The sequence below is a fragment of the Callospermophilus lateralis genome, chromosome 6 (assembly GCF_048772815.1).
Source record: "Callospermophilus lateralis isolate mCalLat2 chromosome 6, mCalLat2.hap1, whole genome shotgun sequence".
Lineage (NCBI taxonomy): Eukaryota > Metazoa > Chordata > Mammalia > Rodentia > Sciuridae > Callospermophilus > Callospermophilus lateralis.
Genome location: NC_135310.1, coordinates 59,667,385 through 59,682,779, shown reverse-complemented (window position 1 = coordinate 59,682,779; position 15,395 = coordinate 59,667,385). Strand labels below are relative to the sequence as shown.

The following is a 15,395-nucleotide window of genomic DNA, read 5'->3' as shown; positions in this document are numbered from 1 at the left end:
TGAAATGATGATCTTCTCTCCCCGTTCATTTTCCCTTCTTTGTAGAGCAAACTATTCATGGAAGGATTTAGAAGTCTGAAAGAAGGTGAACCAGTGGAATTCACATTTAAAAAATCTTCCAAAGGCCTTGAATCAATACGGGTAACAGGACCTGGTGGGAGCCCCTGCTTAGGAAGCGAAAGAAGACCCAAAGGGAAGACACTACAAAAAAGAAAACCAAAGGGAGACAGGTAATCTTTATCACTTGGCTAATTTATGAGTTTGTTATATTTGGAAAAGCATTCTAACATTTCCTTATTTTTATTATATTATTGGACTTCATCTAGTACCAAAAGAAAACACCACTACTGTGTACTTGAATAGCAGATATCAAGAATATAGTCAGTTCTGCAATTTGAATTATCTGCAGAGAGTGCTAAACTGAGCATTTGGCATGAAACACTTCATAGTCCCTTGACTACCAAAAAACGTATAGTTTTTTTTTTTCCCACCAGACTGTTCTGAGACCACACATAGGGAGCTGAAGTTCCCAGTAGACAGAGGGGCTCTTCATACATCCCCAGTTTGCCAGCACTTCACCTGTTTTTTCAGATGAAAATACACTGATGGTTTTGTTTGTTTTTAAAAGCCAGTTCACATATGAAAAATCCAAACAACATAAAAAACTAAAGTAAGGAAAAAAATAATTTGAAATCCTAATATAGGTGGGAATCATAAAATATATGCTGTTCTGAAATTTGTAAATTTTTTTCACTTAATAATATATCAGACTCTTTCATGTCAATCATTAACATTTGCATAAATTTCCACCATATGGACATACCAGAATTTAATTTAAATGAACCAATACTATGTTAATGGGTATTTAGAATAATTTTAGTATTTTGAATTATCAATAATAGCACTGTGCAAGTCGTTTCATGTGCAGTTTTGAAAAGTCTGATTGAATTCTTAGAAGAAATATTTAATAGAGAAAATTTTGGATTAAAAAAATTGATGCTTTAAAATGTTTGTTGCCTATTTCCCACCTGCTGTCCAGAATCATGAAGGCCAAAATATAGCCCCTCCAAAAGTCAAACAGCTCTCACCAAATGTTGTCATTTGTTTAATCTTAAGAAATTAAGATTGTTCCACTTTGCATCCTTTGATGACCTTAGAAGTTGAAAGGTTTTTATGTTAGTATTCATCTTCAATTTTCATTCTACAAATTGCGTTTTTCTAATTCTTTGACCTTTGATCTATTGATGTTCATTTGTTATTACTGACTTGTAATTTCTCTGTATATTTAGGATGTGAATCTTTGGTCTCAAATAAAAAATCAGAAATATTTTTCAACTATCAAAATATATTTTAATTTTAATGATAGTGTTTTTTAAAAATAGTATTGAAGTTTTGAACTTTTATAGGAACATGTTTGTGACTTTCTCCATAATACTATCTGACTTTAGTTGCTATCTACCTTCCAAACTACAAAGTTAAAAATATTTTTTTATGGGGCTGGGTGTAGCTCACTGGTAGAACATGTGCTTATTAGCACGGTGAGGCCCCAGATTTAATCCCCCAACACACACACACACATACACACACAGAAAGAATTTCATCAATCACAGAAAGAAAGAACATCAATATTTTCTCATACTGTTTTTGTTAATTTACCTTTTAAATATTACTCTCTCTCTCTTCTCATTATTTTTGTTTTTGAAGAGAGAGAAGGCTATATGGATCTAACTTTTCTTTCCCTTCCAAACAGCTAGCTACTTATCATTACTGCATTTATTTCCTGGTCAGTATTTTCTCAATGATTTGAAAAGCTCTCCAGTAAGAGAATAAGTTATTTCTATCCCACATTTTTCAGAGCTTATTTTGTACTAAAGAAAATCGATGAATATGTTTGAAAGTTTAATGATACACTTAACTAATTGGAGTGGTTTTCTGCTCCCAGAGAGATGATAATGATGATGACAATAATAAAATACAAGTAAAGCAAATTCAAATAAAATAAAACAATCCTTTATTTTTTATATTAAATGTTTAAAAGTATAGTTTTTTTTTTTTTTTTTATTGGTACTAGGGATTGAATGTAGGGACACTTTACACTTGAGCCACATCCCCAGCCCTTTTTATTTTTTTATTTTAAGACAAGGTCCAAGTTGCTGAGATTAGCCTCAAACTTGTGATCCTCCTGCCTCAGCCTCCCAAGTCATTTGGATTATGGGTATGAGCTACCTTGCCTGTATAACAGTATAGTTCTTAATGCTTTATATGTTTTCTTATTTGGAATCAGTACGGGGGAGGATGGTGGAGGCTGAGAGTTAAAGCATAAGACAGCAAGTCATTCCTTCATATAGGGGTTTGTCAATCATTGGAAGAACTTTGATTTTGGAGGAAATGAGAAGTCATTGGAAATTTTTAGGTTAAAAAGTAGTGTAATATGACCTACCTCCTTAAAGTATCATTCTGGCAGCTGTGATTACAGCATAATTTGAGAGGTAGGATTGGAAACTGAGAGATCATTAAAGAGGCTTTTCCAATGCTGTGGGAAAGAGATGGTGGTGGTTTGGACTGGGATGTTAGCTGTAGAAGTGGTGAGCGAAAATTCCAATATGTTTTGAAGGTGGAGACGGCAGGATTTACTGGTGGATCAGAAGTGGACTGTGAGAGAAGAAGAGTCCAGGATGACTCCAAGGTTTGTTTGGTCTGGGCAACAGGAAAGGTGGAGGGAGCATTTACCAAGATGGGGAATACTGCAGAAGGAACAATAAATCGAAAGTGTGGTTTTGGATATATTTAGTTGGAGAGTCATAATAACCATCCAAGTGGAGATGTAGGTTAAGCAAATGGATTAAGCATATGGAGTTCTCTTGTCTGGAGATGAAATTATTTAGAGAAAAGATGATACTTGCAGCTATAATATTAGATGAGATTACCATCAAAATAAGTATATATAGAAAAGAGGACCGAGTCCTGAGCATGCTAAGCATTGAGAAGCAAGAATAGCAAAAGGCATGAAGGAGAGAAGCAGGAGGAAAATCAAGAAGGGATTTTGTTTAGAAGGAAAGAAACAGTTTCAAAAAGGGGAGATTATCAGGGATGTTCAGAGGTATTATGAGCAAGTAAAATGACCACTGAAACCTGAACTGCTCAGTAACACACAAGTCATTAGTGAAGTTGGCTGGTTTGGTGAACTAGTGGGACTTAATGCCTACCTGGATTGTGTTCAACAGAGAATTAAAGGAGAGGAAGCAGCAAGTATAACCTGTAAGTGACATTTACCGGTAAGTAGGCTGTAAATGAAGCCATAGCCAAAGGGAAGAAATTATAGCATGTTTATGTGTTGATGGGAAGTGATCTAATAGATAGGAAAGATTAAACATGCAGGGGAGAATCGGACAGTTGCTCCAGTGATTTCTTTGGGTAGGAAGATTGGGAGTTAAAGCAAACTGGGAGAGCCTGTTGTGAATATAGCTGGTTCATTCTTTGAAACTTAGGCAAGGCACAGCCTACAAGCACAGATACAGGTAGGTAGGCAGATACAAAGGTTGGGTAAAGTAAGATTTCTCACCGTTTTATACTGTTTGTTTAATGAAATTTGAAGCAAGATCATTTATTGAGAGTGATGGTAAAAGAAGAGATTTGGAGATTTAATAAGGAGAAAGTATGAAATAGGAAAATAGAAGAGTGAACACATTGTGGAAAAGAAGAAGAAAGAGTTCCAAGTCATACCAAAGATCCACTTAGAGTTAGTGGACACGAGTTTAAAGTCAAGTCAGTTGATATGATTCTGTTTTCTCCTTCGTTGACTTCATGATTATGGATGTGAAATAGGCATTAAAACAGAATTATCTACAGTTGGTAGATAAACTAGAAAGAAAAGGATGAGAAACAAAGGAATGGAATGTGAAGGGAACAATTGTAATGATGGAAAATATGAGCTAAACTGGGTAAGAAATGAAGACATTGAAAAGGTATTAGGCTCATGGACATAGGTTGCAGTGGGGTCAAAGAATTATAGTTGGGATCCTAGAAAGAATGATCTAGCAAGACAGGAGGTGGTGTTAGTCAAAGGTGAATTACTGCGCCAACCACTGACATTAATTGCATGTCTTATTGTGGTTAAAGCTTTGATACATTTGATATTTAATGATTTTTAACTATCTGTTTAAAGTTTAGGATGCCCATGATCTTTGTCACTCTAGTTTTCCATGTGCCACTTTTTATAATCTGTAATAAAATATTAAAATAAGCATTGTGACAACTGAATAGAAACTGAAATAAATAGAAAACAAGGTTTGACAGTGTGGTGTCTGAAAGTGGGTCTTTATCAACTGATGGCTGGAACAGTTAGTTACCAAGGTATTGATTTGTTCCCTGAATCTTTAAAAGGATTCAAAGATCTTTAATGACTTTCTTGAGTTCTTCTGTGGATATTAACCATACCTATTTTCTGAAACAGTTCTAGTAATGAGAATAAAATTATATTTTGATTCATAATTCATGTTTATTAGCATAATTGTATAAAATATCCTAAAAAATCTTATTCTGGATTCTCTAGTTATTGTCATATTCATTATTTATTTTATTGTATTTCAAAGAACAAAGTCTTGTATTAATGTGTTACACTGTTTTTTCCTAATTTATTCTGCGATTATTCTTAATATTTTCTTTCCATTCATTTTATTTTTTACCAAAATTTAATGAATGTTTGTCAGTGGGTATGCACAGTCCACGGATCTAAAGAGTTACATGGGACTGTAGTAGAAATTTAAAATAGGGCAGATGCTAAAGGAAATGTTACTTATTGTCATCATCTGATCAGTCTCTTCCTTCAAAAATGCCTTAGCGTATTTCTCTGCTTCTTCCCTCTGTTGGAACAATTTCATGTCTTCCTTTAGATAATTTACCACCCCAGCCAAGTTCTAGTTTGTTTTAGTCAGCTTTTTCCTTAGTGTGACCAAAAGACCTGGCGAGAATAAATAGAAGGGGGAAAGTTTATTTGTCTCACAGTTTTAGAGAGCTCAAAGGACTCAGTCCATACATAGCCAGTTCCATTATTCTGGGCCTGTGGTTAGGCAGAACATCAGGGTGTGGCAGAGGATGTAGCAGAGGAAAGCAACTACAGACATGCATCAGAAAGCAGAGAGCTATTTTTACGTTTTTTAAAAAAAAATTATCTTTTGGATTGAATCCAGGGCCACTTAACCACTGTGCAACACCCCAACTCTTTTTTATATTTTATTTAGAGACAAGGTCTCACTTTGTTGTTGAGGTCTCACTAAATTGCTGAGGCTGGCTTTGAACTCACAATCCTCCTGCTTCAGCCAGTGCCTCGTGCATGCTAGGCAAGCACTCTATCACTGAGCCACAACCCCAGCCCTGTTTTTTTTTTTTAATGAGTTATAATCTGTAGCTATCCAGATTTATTGTAGAGTGTAAATTTCCCACATTTGGCTGACTTCTGGATCCTTTAGATAGGTCCCTTTCATTTTTTGAGACCTTCCTAGTATAAAACACTTTCATACTCATAGTCCACAAAATATTTAAAATAGTGTTATTAAAATAGTGTTATTAAATGATTGGTTGGGTTTGCTGAAGTGCTTGAAAGCTAGAGTCCAGTTAATTTATATTAAAAGAGAAGTAAATACTGTTATATTTCTATATGTTTTGTTTGCCTGGAACATTGTTTTTATTTTATTTTGAATGGCTGTATAGTAAAATTAACCTTTTGTTTTGTTTTGTTTTGTTACTGGGGATTGAACTCTGGGGCACTCAGCCACTGAGCCACATCCACAACCCTATTTTGTATTTTTATTTAGAGACAGGGTCTCATTGAGTTTTTAAGTCCCTTGCTTTTGCTGAGGCTGGCTTTGAACTCATGATCCTCCTGCCTCAGCTTCCCGAGCTGCTGGAACATCACCATGCCTGACAACCTTTTTCTCTTGAGTATGCAGTTCTGTGAATTTTAATACATGTATATATTCCTGTATTTGCCAACGTAGTCTGTATTCAGAACAGTCTTATCACCCCCTAAAACCCAGCCTCTTGCTATCTTTTGTAGTTATCCTGCCTCCAACCATATACCCTGGCAACCACTAACGTGTTCTTTTTCACTATAATTTTATCTTTATGAGCAACATCTAAAAGGAATCACACACTTTTATTTAACATAATGCCTTTGAAATTCATTCACACTGTTTAATGTATCAATAGCTCATTTACAAAAATGCTGGGTATTATTCCATCATGGGGATAGAACACTGTTTATATGTTCATCTGTTGAAGAGCACTTGGGTGTTTTCCAGTTGTAGCAGTTATGAACAGAGCCACAGCACAGATTTGTGTGAAAATTAGTTTTCATTTTTGGAGTGAGATTGCTGAATTGTGTGGTCATGGTCATATTTTTAAACTTATAAGAAACTGCCAAGTTGTTTTCCAGAGTGTGTGTACTATTTTTAATCTCCCACCGGCAATATATGAAAGTTCTACCTGCTACACATCTTTACTAGCATTTGGTATTGTCACTTTAAAAAAATTTTTATATTAACCATTCTAATGGCATATAGTGATGTCTTATCGTGGTTTTAATTCTCATTTCCATAGTAGTTACTGATACTGAGCATATTTTTATGGCTTTTTATGTCATCTTTGTATCCTTTTTGATGACATGTCTGCTCTGGTCTTTTGCCCATTTTCCACTTTTTTGTGTGTGTGTTTTAGAGAACTCTTCATAGACATTGTGGATATAAGACTGCTAGAAACATAACTTGCACATAGTTTCTTCAAAGACGAGTCTGTGGTTTGTCTTTCCAGTCACTTAAATACTTCTTATAGAGCAGAAGTTTTTAATTTTGATGAAGCTAATTTTTTCATTTTTATTTGATTTCATGTTTGTTTGATGTCATGAGTAATTCTTTACTTAATCCTAGGTCACAAAGATTTCCTTCTGTGTTTTCTCTAGTACTTTAATACTTTTACATTTTCCTATTTATCCATGATCCATTTAGAGTTAGTTTTTGTAATAAAGTGTGAGGCTTAGGTCAAGATTGATTTTTTTACCTGTGAATATTATACCATTTGTTGAATATTCTTTCTCCTACAGTGATTTTTAGATCATAAAGTTTAACTTCTGTCATTTCAGATTAAAAAGTAGAAATTTTGAAGTTTTGATTACATGGAATTTTTGTGTTTAACAAATTCAAAATCTGGCCCATCTCTCAAGAGAACTTACTGTTAAAACCATATTTTCTGTGGAAAAAAATATAGCATTAAGGATTTTACCTTAATTATTAACTATATATATTTTTAAGTGGGATTATTTTTTTCACTGTCTTAAAGTTCTGCTGAATTTAGTATCTAACTCCTAATGTCCAGTTATTCAGTAATAGTAAAAGTTGTATTTTATTTAAAATTTTCCAGATTTGAGAAGTTTCTTAAAATTTCAAATGAAATAATTTTAGATTTATTCTGCTTAGTTTTTCTTAGTTTATTTTAAAAAGTAGGACATTTAATGGCCTTATAGAGCTTTCTTTATAATAAAATGAAGATGATTGTAACTAAAAGATTTTTTAAAAATTATGTTTCTTCTAAAAAGTTGTCCTACACTTGGTAACTTTTAAGAAAACACAATTTACTGTGAGGAAAAAGAAGTAATTTCTAACAGTAAAATTGTAGGGGAGGGTGATAGAATGATTGTTTTGTTAGCTCCTGTTGACTTTTTAGTATTTATATGAAATAATCACATCAGCCTGTAGTATAGAGTTAAATATTTTATGGAATAACTTTTTAGTTTATGTTTGCAAATATTTTTAATGAGCAAAAGGATTAAAATAATTTTAATCTTTAATAATAAATATATAACTTCTAGGAACATTTGCAGTGATGTGGTAGATATATATGTTGAATGTGTACAGATAGCTTTGGGGTTTTTTTGTTTATGGCTTTTCCTTTTACCTTCTTTTTAATTCCGTTTTTTCCTGGGGTACTGACTATTGTCTTTGTTCTCCTTAACCTTCCCCATCTTTTGACCCAGCCACACTCTCCAAGAAGTACTATTCATAATAATGCAAGTTCTCTTTTTTTCAGAGTGTTGACTTGAGAGTTTTAAAAATAACTTAGAAAAGAATACTGGAATTCTGCTGCTCTCCTTTCACTTCTACAATATTTAATTTGCATAACTGCATTAGCTTTTTAAATTTTCTACACAAGTTAAAGTGGTAAGGTATTTTGTTTAGAAAGGTAGTTAATTGTTGAGATGTTTGGTATAACTGCTTTTGGTATGGAAGTATAGGAAATTCTTTTTATGTGATCATAAAAGACTGATTAATTTATCATTTTTTAAAAAGCTCTTTATACTTAAAATTTGATATGAAACTTTACATTCCTTTTAGTCCAATATTAAAATTGTACATTATGATATGTTGATCATTTATGGTCAGGAAGACCAGGGTGAACATAAACAGAAACTAATTATATGTTGTCAGATTTAGTTTCAGCTTAGAAGAGTTAACTTGCCTTTTGGCAAGAAAGTGGAGACGTCCGATACTAAATTTATTTTTTACAGGGCCATAATTTTGTGGGCTTAAGTTTCTCTAAATATGCAAGATGGTTTTGGAAGTCATTAGATTTATATTTTGGGGGGTTAAAATTAATCAACTTAGGCTTTCCTTATTAAAAGGCTATGTATTGTGTTTATTAAAATGAAAAATATTTGTTTATTGCCCTCATTTGCCTTTGAGCTAAAAATTAACCAGTGGTAATTCTGCCTGTTTTGTAGCAGTATAACCTTTTCCACTCATTATCTCAGTGAGATAATTTGAAGTTTTCCATTAACTTTATACTTGGGAAATTTAGTGCTACGTATTTTGAAATCTCCATAGCATTCCTAAGGAATATATGCTTTACTTTACAAGTTCTGTCAGTAATTTTTTTTTCATTTTTTTTTTTATAGCCCAGTACCTGTTTCTAAAAGAAAAATTAAAATTCTGTTTAGGTGGTAGAGACATTTGAAAATGTAAATCAACAAATTCCAATAAATAACTGTTTCACCCTGATACTTGTGTGATTAGATTTAGGAATTTGCTGTTTAGTAGGTTCCTATTGTGGCAGAGAAATCTTTCAGGCATGAATTGATAGTCCAGATCCTTTGAGGTCTGTCTATTCTGACCTATGACCCCTATTCTTACAGGGTCAACATCTGAGGGCAGGAGATTAAGGCAGTTTAAAGACCAGAATGGTAAATGGAATGGAAAAATTAGCCAGCACATTTTGGGTGCAAAACATCAAAGTCATCAAATAGTTTGCTTATTTTAAACCTGGCTTATGGGTATGACAAGCTAATTTTACTGTTCATAGGAATCAGAAAAAATTAATAACCATAATTCACTTAAAGGTACTATTTATATAACAGTAAATTTTAACTGTATAATACGAATTAGTTCATAGAGCTTAACCTCAAAATATCAAGAAATGCAAAAATAGTTTGTCACAATATCAGTACATTTTAATCTTGAATCCAATTTGGGTATTTAAATTTAAACTTGGAAAACATTTCTTAGCTTTTGATATGAAATATTTTAATTTATCAACAATGTTGAATAAAAAATATATACCTTTACTGGCTCATAGTTGAAGTGAGTGAGGATTTGACTGTAATGATGTACTGTTGACTTTTTAAATATTTTTTAAAGCTGGAGGTACAAAATAGAAAAAAGTAAATTTATCAGGCCGACAATTTGTTCTTTTTTCTCCTTTGTCTTTTTGAGACTTTTATCTTTTAAATTTTATGTCTTAAAATGTTCCTCATGCTTTTTAATTTTATGCTTTTCATTGTAATTTCAAAATACAGATCAGTAGGTATTCTTTCTTAGTTCCTATACGTTGTTCCCTTTTAAGAAATTCCCCCAAACCCTTTATTTTACATTCGTTTGTATCCTGGACAGCTGTGAATTTGCATCTTAAGCTTCCTACTAATGATTAGCAAGGGGCTAGAGTTGAATAACTGAACTGTTGCATCCAAGTGTTCATTCATCTATGTAGTGACTAAGGAAATTAGTAAAACCAATAGAATACCTTAATTTTGCATTTTTTATTCTATTCTAATTTTTACTTATTATAGACCTAATTTTAGGGTGGTTTTCTAAGTCCTTTCTTCTTGTGATTATTTGGCCAGAGATCTCTTAATGAGGCAATTATAGTTGTTTCCTTCACTCGCATTATCTTAGCAGATGCTCTCCCTGCTGTGACCTCTGTTCAGACCAAGCAGACAATGTGCTGTTCTCATCACCCTCTGCCAGACATTGTGTGGGGCTGAGCTTCATTTTGGCGCTGCATAGGTCTCTCAAGATGCCTGATGGGAATGGTCAGAAGCCAAGTGGCAGATAATCAGAATTTTAGGTTGAATTTCTGATTGCTGTTTTATTCTAAGCAGAATAAGCAGTAAAATAATGCCTATGGGGGAAATAAAGTTCCAGAGGCATCTCTAATAACATTGCAAGCTGAAATTATGGATTTAGGAAGTAACTTAGTTTTCTTTCTTTATTCTATATTCCCAGTGAAAAGAAGATCTCATATTTATTGTATGGTTTCAGTAAAAGTGTATTGTGAGAATTGGGTAATATTTCAAAACTTTGAGATCCTTTCAAAAGAGAAATCAGTTTAGCCTCCAATATTAAGTATGTGTGTTTTTAAATAAATGTTATGAGATTGTTCAAAGTCTCACTTGAATTTTAAAGTTTGCTTAAATGTCTTAAATTTGAACACAAATTCTCGTGTTTTGTGTCTGCTAGCTATGATGTCCAGTCTGTTCCTGTGTGAACAGAGTAAGGGCTGATCAAGTTGAAGACTAATCAACAGAAAATTTCCACATTTATGCTGCTAAATCCTCCTACTGAAATATACTAGTCTTATGCCCCCAACCCAGGTAACAATCCAGGAGAAACACAAATTTCTTAGCAACCTTTATCCTCCATTAGTAAGGAATGACAAGTCAAATTGTAGTCTGATAAAGTTGAAGTGTGAGCAAAGGTCCTTCTGTGTTTATGTTGGAATTTAAACTTTTGAAATTTGGTTAAAATAAACAGATTAAGATCTAGGACTTAACTGTTCTCATAGAGCTTTTTATTTCTGTTGGTATAGTAGGATTATATCATTAATATTATAATTTATAACATGATAATATAAATTATATGCTTGTACTTATCAGTAAGAAATAGTAATTCAGGAAAACAGATTAACTTTTTGTAGAATTAGGTTTATAGTCAATTTTGACATAAAGTAATATTTTAATATAAGCATTCACACAACGTAAGGCTTTTTAAAGTGTAGGTACTTTGAATATAAGCAGAAATGAAACATTAAAATTTTAAAACACTTGGAAAGGAAGAAAAGCTCATTTTCTTAAAGTCTAAAATAAATCAAGGAAGAGTTTAAGAATTTTAGTTTGTAAAATGCTCTGAGTTTAATCTCATCTATTATATGATTATTTGAAACAATAGATTAATAAGGAACAATATCAAGTATTTCCCTTGCTTTGGGAGGAAAGCTGTTTGTTGATTGGACTATAGGAAATGTTCAATCTCCAGAAATTAAAAAAATTAAAAGATGTATACATGTATCAAAAATTAAAAATTCTACAAAATACAACTTTTATTTTATAAAAAATAGGATCAAATTATGTGGTAACTTTCTTCACAATTGGAAACTTGAGTGAATACAAATTTAAAACTCTGTTTTCCAAGAATCATACACTAAAGGCAATTGATTTCATAACCATACTTATTAATGGAGAAAGTAGGATATGATCTTTTGAGGAGCTTATTTGCCTTATGTTAAATGGGAACCAGGGACTTGCCTGCCTCCCCGTTAACCATTCTTTATTGTCACAAATAAAAGCTCCATGGATAGTAGTTTTTGTTTTTTAAACAGGATCATTGTTTGAAACTGTTAATAAACCAGTTCCTACTTTTTCTAACTTGGCTGATTTCAGATACTGTTCTTTGATTTCAGCATTTCATTTTTTGTTCCCTTGTTTTCAATAGTCCATATAGAGTCCCCTCTTAGTAACATTTTACTGGTGGCACTACCAATGCAATAAGAGAAGAAAAACTTATAAAAAGATCTAAAGATTAAAAAAGAATTAACCAAAGTTCTCTGGTACACCAACAGAGATATATCTGAGATTATTTATAGGTAAATTATTGGAATACTAATCAGAATAAATTTTTAAAAATCTAACAAGATTACTGACTATAAAAGTACAACATACAGATTGAACTAAGAACAACTTAGCATCAGGAACGTAAGAATTATCATACACCTCAAGAACTCAGAAACTGTAGGTTCAAAAAAGTTCATTTGGGGCCTGGGACTGTATGTAGCTCAGTGGGAGAGCGCTTGCCTAACAGGTGCCAAGCACTGGGTTCTATCCTCAGCACAACATATAAATAAATTAAAAAAAAATTTTTTTTTTAAATAAAACTGAGGGCTGGGGATGTGGCTCAAGTGGTAGCATGCTCGCCTGGCATGCGTGCGGCCCGGGTTCGATCCTCAGCACCACATACAAACAAAGATGCTGTATCCGCTGATAACTAAAAAATAAATATTAAAATTCTCTCTCTCTCTCTCTCTCTCTCTCTCTCTCTCTCTCTCTCATTCTCTTTAAAAACATATTTAAAAAAAATAAAACTGAATGAAAAAAAAGTAGAATTAAAAAAAAAAAAGTTCATTTGGAGACTAGGAGCACATAGCCAGTGGTAGAGTGTATGCTTATCATGCACAAGGTACTAGCATTAGCATCACACAGGATCTTATTAAAAATGCACATTCTCTAGCCTCACCCCAGTTACCCTGGGATGTGGATCTCAGCCATGGGTGTCCCCACCCTGCCCCAGCAAACTTTCCAGGTAATTTTTTTATTTAACATTACCCAGCTTTATTCTAACTCATTTCTGTGACATCTAAAAATATCTTTTTTCCACATTTTTTATTGATGCATTATAGTTGTACATATTGATGGGATTTGTTGTTACATATTCATACATGCACACAATATGACAATATAATTTGGGCATTATTATTCCCCAGCACTTCCCCCATCCCTGCTTCCTCCCACCCCTTGGTTCCTTTCTTCTACTGATCTCCTTTTGATTTTTAAGATATCTACCCCAGCTTTGTTTTCATTCTTTTCTCTTTAATATCTGAGATTAGAGAAAATCTATGACCCTTGACATTCTCAGTTTGACTATGATGCTGACGCTGATGCATTAGCAATTACATTACAAATATCTTTCCCCATTCTCTTTTATTCTTTAGCTGTTTATATTCTTAGTGCTGGAATTTTTATGTCCATATGGTTGTAACTGGTAATTCCCTTCTGCAGATGGTTTCATGTTAGGGTTGCCCAAAAGAAGAACTTATGCAAGACTTGAAAGCAAAAGTGATGGAGAAACCATTATTCTTGCAGGGGCCTCATGTTAGACATGGTAACAGACTGACACATACCCTGTATGTCACTTAACAGAATGGTTTCTAGTTCCATCCATTTTCCTGCAAATGCCATTATTTCATTTTTTCTTTATGGCTAAATAAAACTTCATTGTGTATATGTATACCACATTTTCTTTGTCCATTTATCTGTTGATGAACACCTAGACTAATAGTTTAGCTGTTGTGAATTGTGCTGCTGTAAACATGAGTATGCATGTAATACTGTAGTAAGATGACTTTAATTCTTCAGGATAAGTATTGAGGAGTGGAATAGCTGGGTCATCTGGTGGTTCAATGCCCAATCTTTTGAGGAATTTTCATACTGATTTCCGTAATGGTTGTACTAATTTACAGTTCCACTAACAGTGTAAAGGTGTTCCTTTTTCTCTACATCCTCTCCAGTATTTATTATTATTTGTATTCTTGATGACTGCCATTCTCACTAGTATGAGATGAAAGCTCAGTGTAGTTTTTGAGTTGAATTTCCCTACTTGCTAATGATGTTGAACGTTGTTTTCATGTATTTTTTTTTTTTTTTGGCCATTTGTATTTCTTCTTTTGAGAAGTATCTGTTTAATTAATTTGCCCATTTATTAATTGGGTTTTGGCATAAAGTTTTTTGAGCTCTGTATGTATTCTGGATAGTAATCCTCTCTCGGAAGAGTGGCAAAGATTTTTTTCCCATTCTGTGGGTTTTCTCTTTATATTCCTAATTGTTTCCTTTGCTTTTAATGATGTCCCATTTATTAACTCTTGGCATTATCACTTGAGCTTTAGTGGTCCTGTTGAGAAAGTTCTTGCCTGTGCTTAAAAGCCCCTGCAGGTAATTTTGATATGCTCCCAGGTTTGAGAAACACTGGTTGAATGAAGGAGAACAAAATTTATTGGCTCACATAATTTATCATTCCAGGAAGTAGTTTCAGGTGCATCTGAATTTGAGCGTTCAATCCCAGTATTAAGAGGGGTATGGTTCCCAGCAATTCTGCCAAGACCCCAGGATTAATTTTATTCATCCAGCCTAGAATGTGGCACTCTGATTTGCTAGACATGAGTCATTTGCCCATTCCTTACTTTGGGGAGACAGGTAAGTCCCATCCAGACCACAAAGATTAAAAGTAGGGCAGGGAGGATTTTTCAAAAGAAGATCAAAGTACCATGAGGAGGGGGAGATACTGAATGGGGATGTACAAAAATAACTGATACACAGAGAAACAGTGCTCCTCAAAGAAAACTTTCTGCACACTTATTACCAGACAAAGAGGTTGACCAGTAGTTTGTCAGGAAGTATCACCTGCATGAAATATTCATTTCTTCATGTGTTTAGAAATTTTATTAGTTTATGTGTTTCTTCTTTACCAGCTGCCCCGCCCCCCACTCCCCTTGAGTTCTCATTCCTCCATGCCAGTAATTCCAGTGAGCCTGAGGCAAGAGGATCACAAGTTTGAGGCAATTTAGTGAGACCTTATCTTCAAAATAAAAAATAAAAAGGGCTGGGGATGTGGCTCAGTGATAGAGCACCGCTGTGTTCAATCCCCAGTACTTCAAAAGAAAAAAATATAAATATGTATACATATACATAAAGGCTAACATTTATCTGAACAGTAGGTAGGTTGACAAACAAAAGCAGAAACAAAATGAAAGAAAGAATAATAAAATTGAATGTGCCAAGATTTACCACAGAGGAGGTAAAACTATTTCACTGGTAGGCAAAAATATTTATTTTCTTGAAAACCATAAATACATTAAAAATTATTAAAATTGTTACAAGAAGTGACTGATTACAAAGTTATACAAAATTCATCCTATTTTTTAAGTGCTTAAGAATAAAAGGAGGAAAATATAACATTTTCAATAGTATACACACATACAAAGATAATATACCCAGGACAAGATTTACATGTGTTAACATTTACTCA

General features: G+C 33.3%; 1 protein-coding gene across 3 annotated transcripts in view; it reads left to right on the top strand.

The window, feature by feature from the left end:
- The window catches only part of Lin28b (lin-28 RNA binding posttranscriptional regulator B), a 112,220-nt gene that overhangs the window by 64,927 nt on the left and 31,898 nt on the right, over positions 1 to 15,395 (top strand). For 2 of the 3 annotated variants that reach the window (XM_076859893.1, XM_076859894.1), the window contains exon 3: positions 46 to 230. In XM_076859893.1, the coding sequence (XP_076716008.1) occupies positions 46 to 230 (185 nt within the window). Of the gene's footprint in view, positions 1 to 45; positions 231 to 2,614; positions 2,687 to 15,395 lie in introns of all 3 variants that reach the window. The other variant, XM_076859892.1, reaches the window with a different exon arrangement.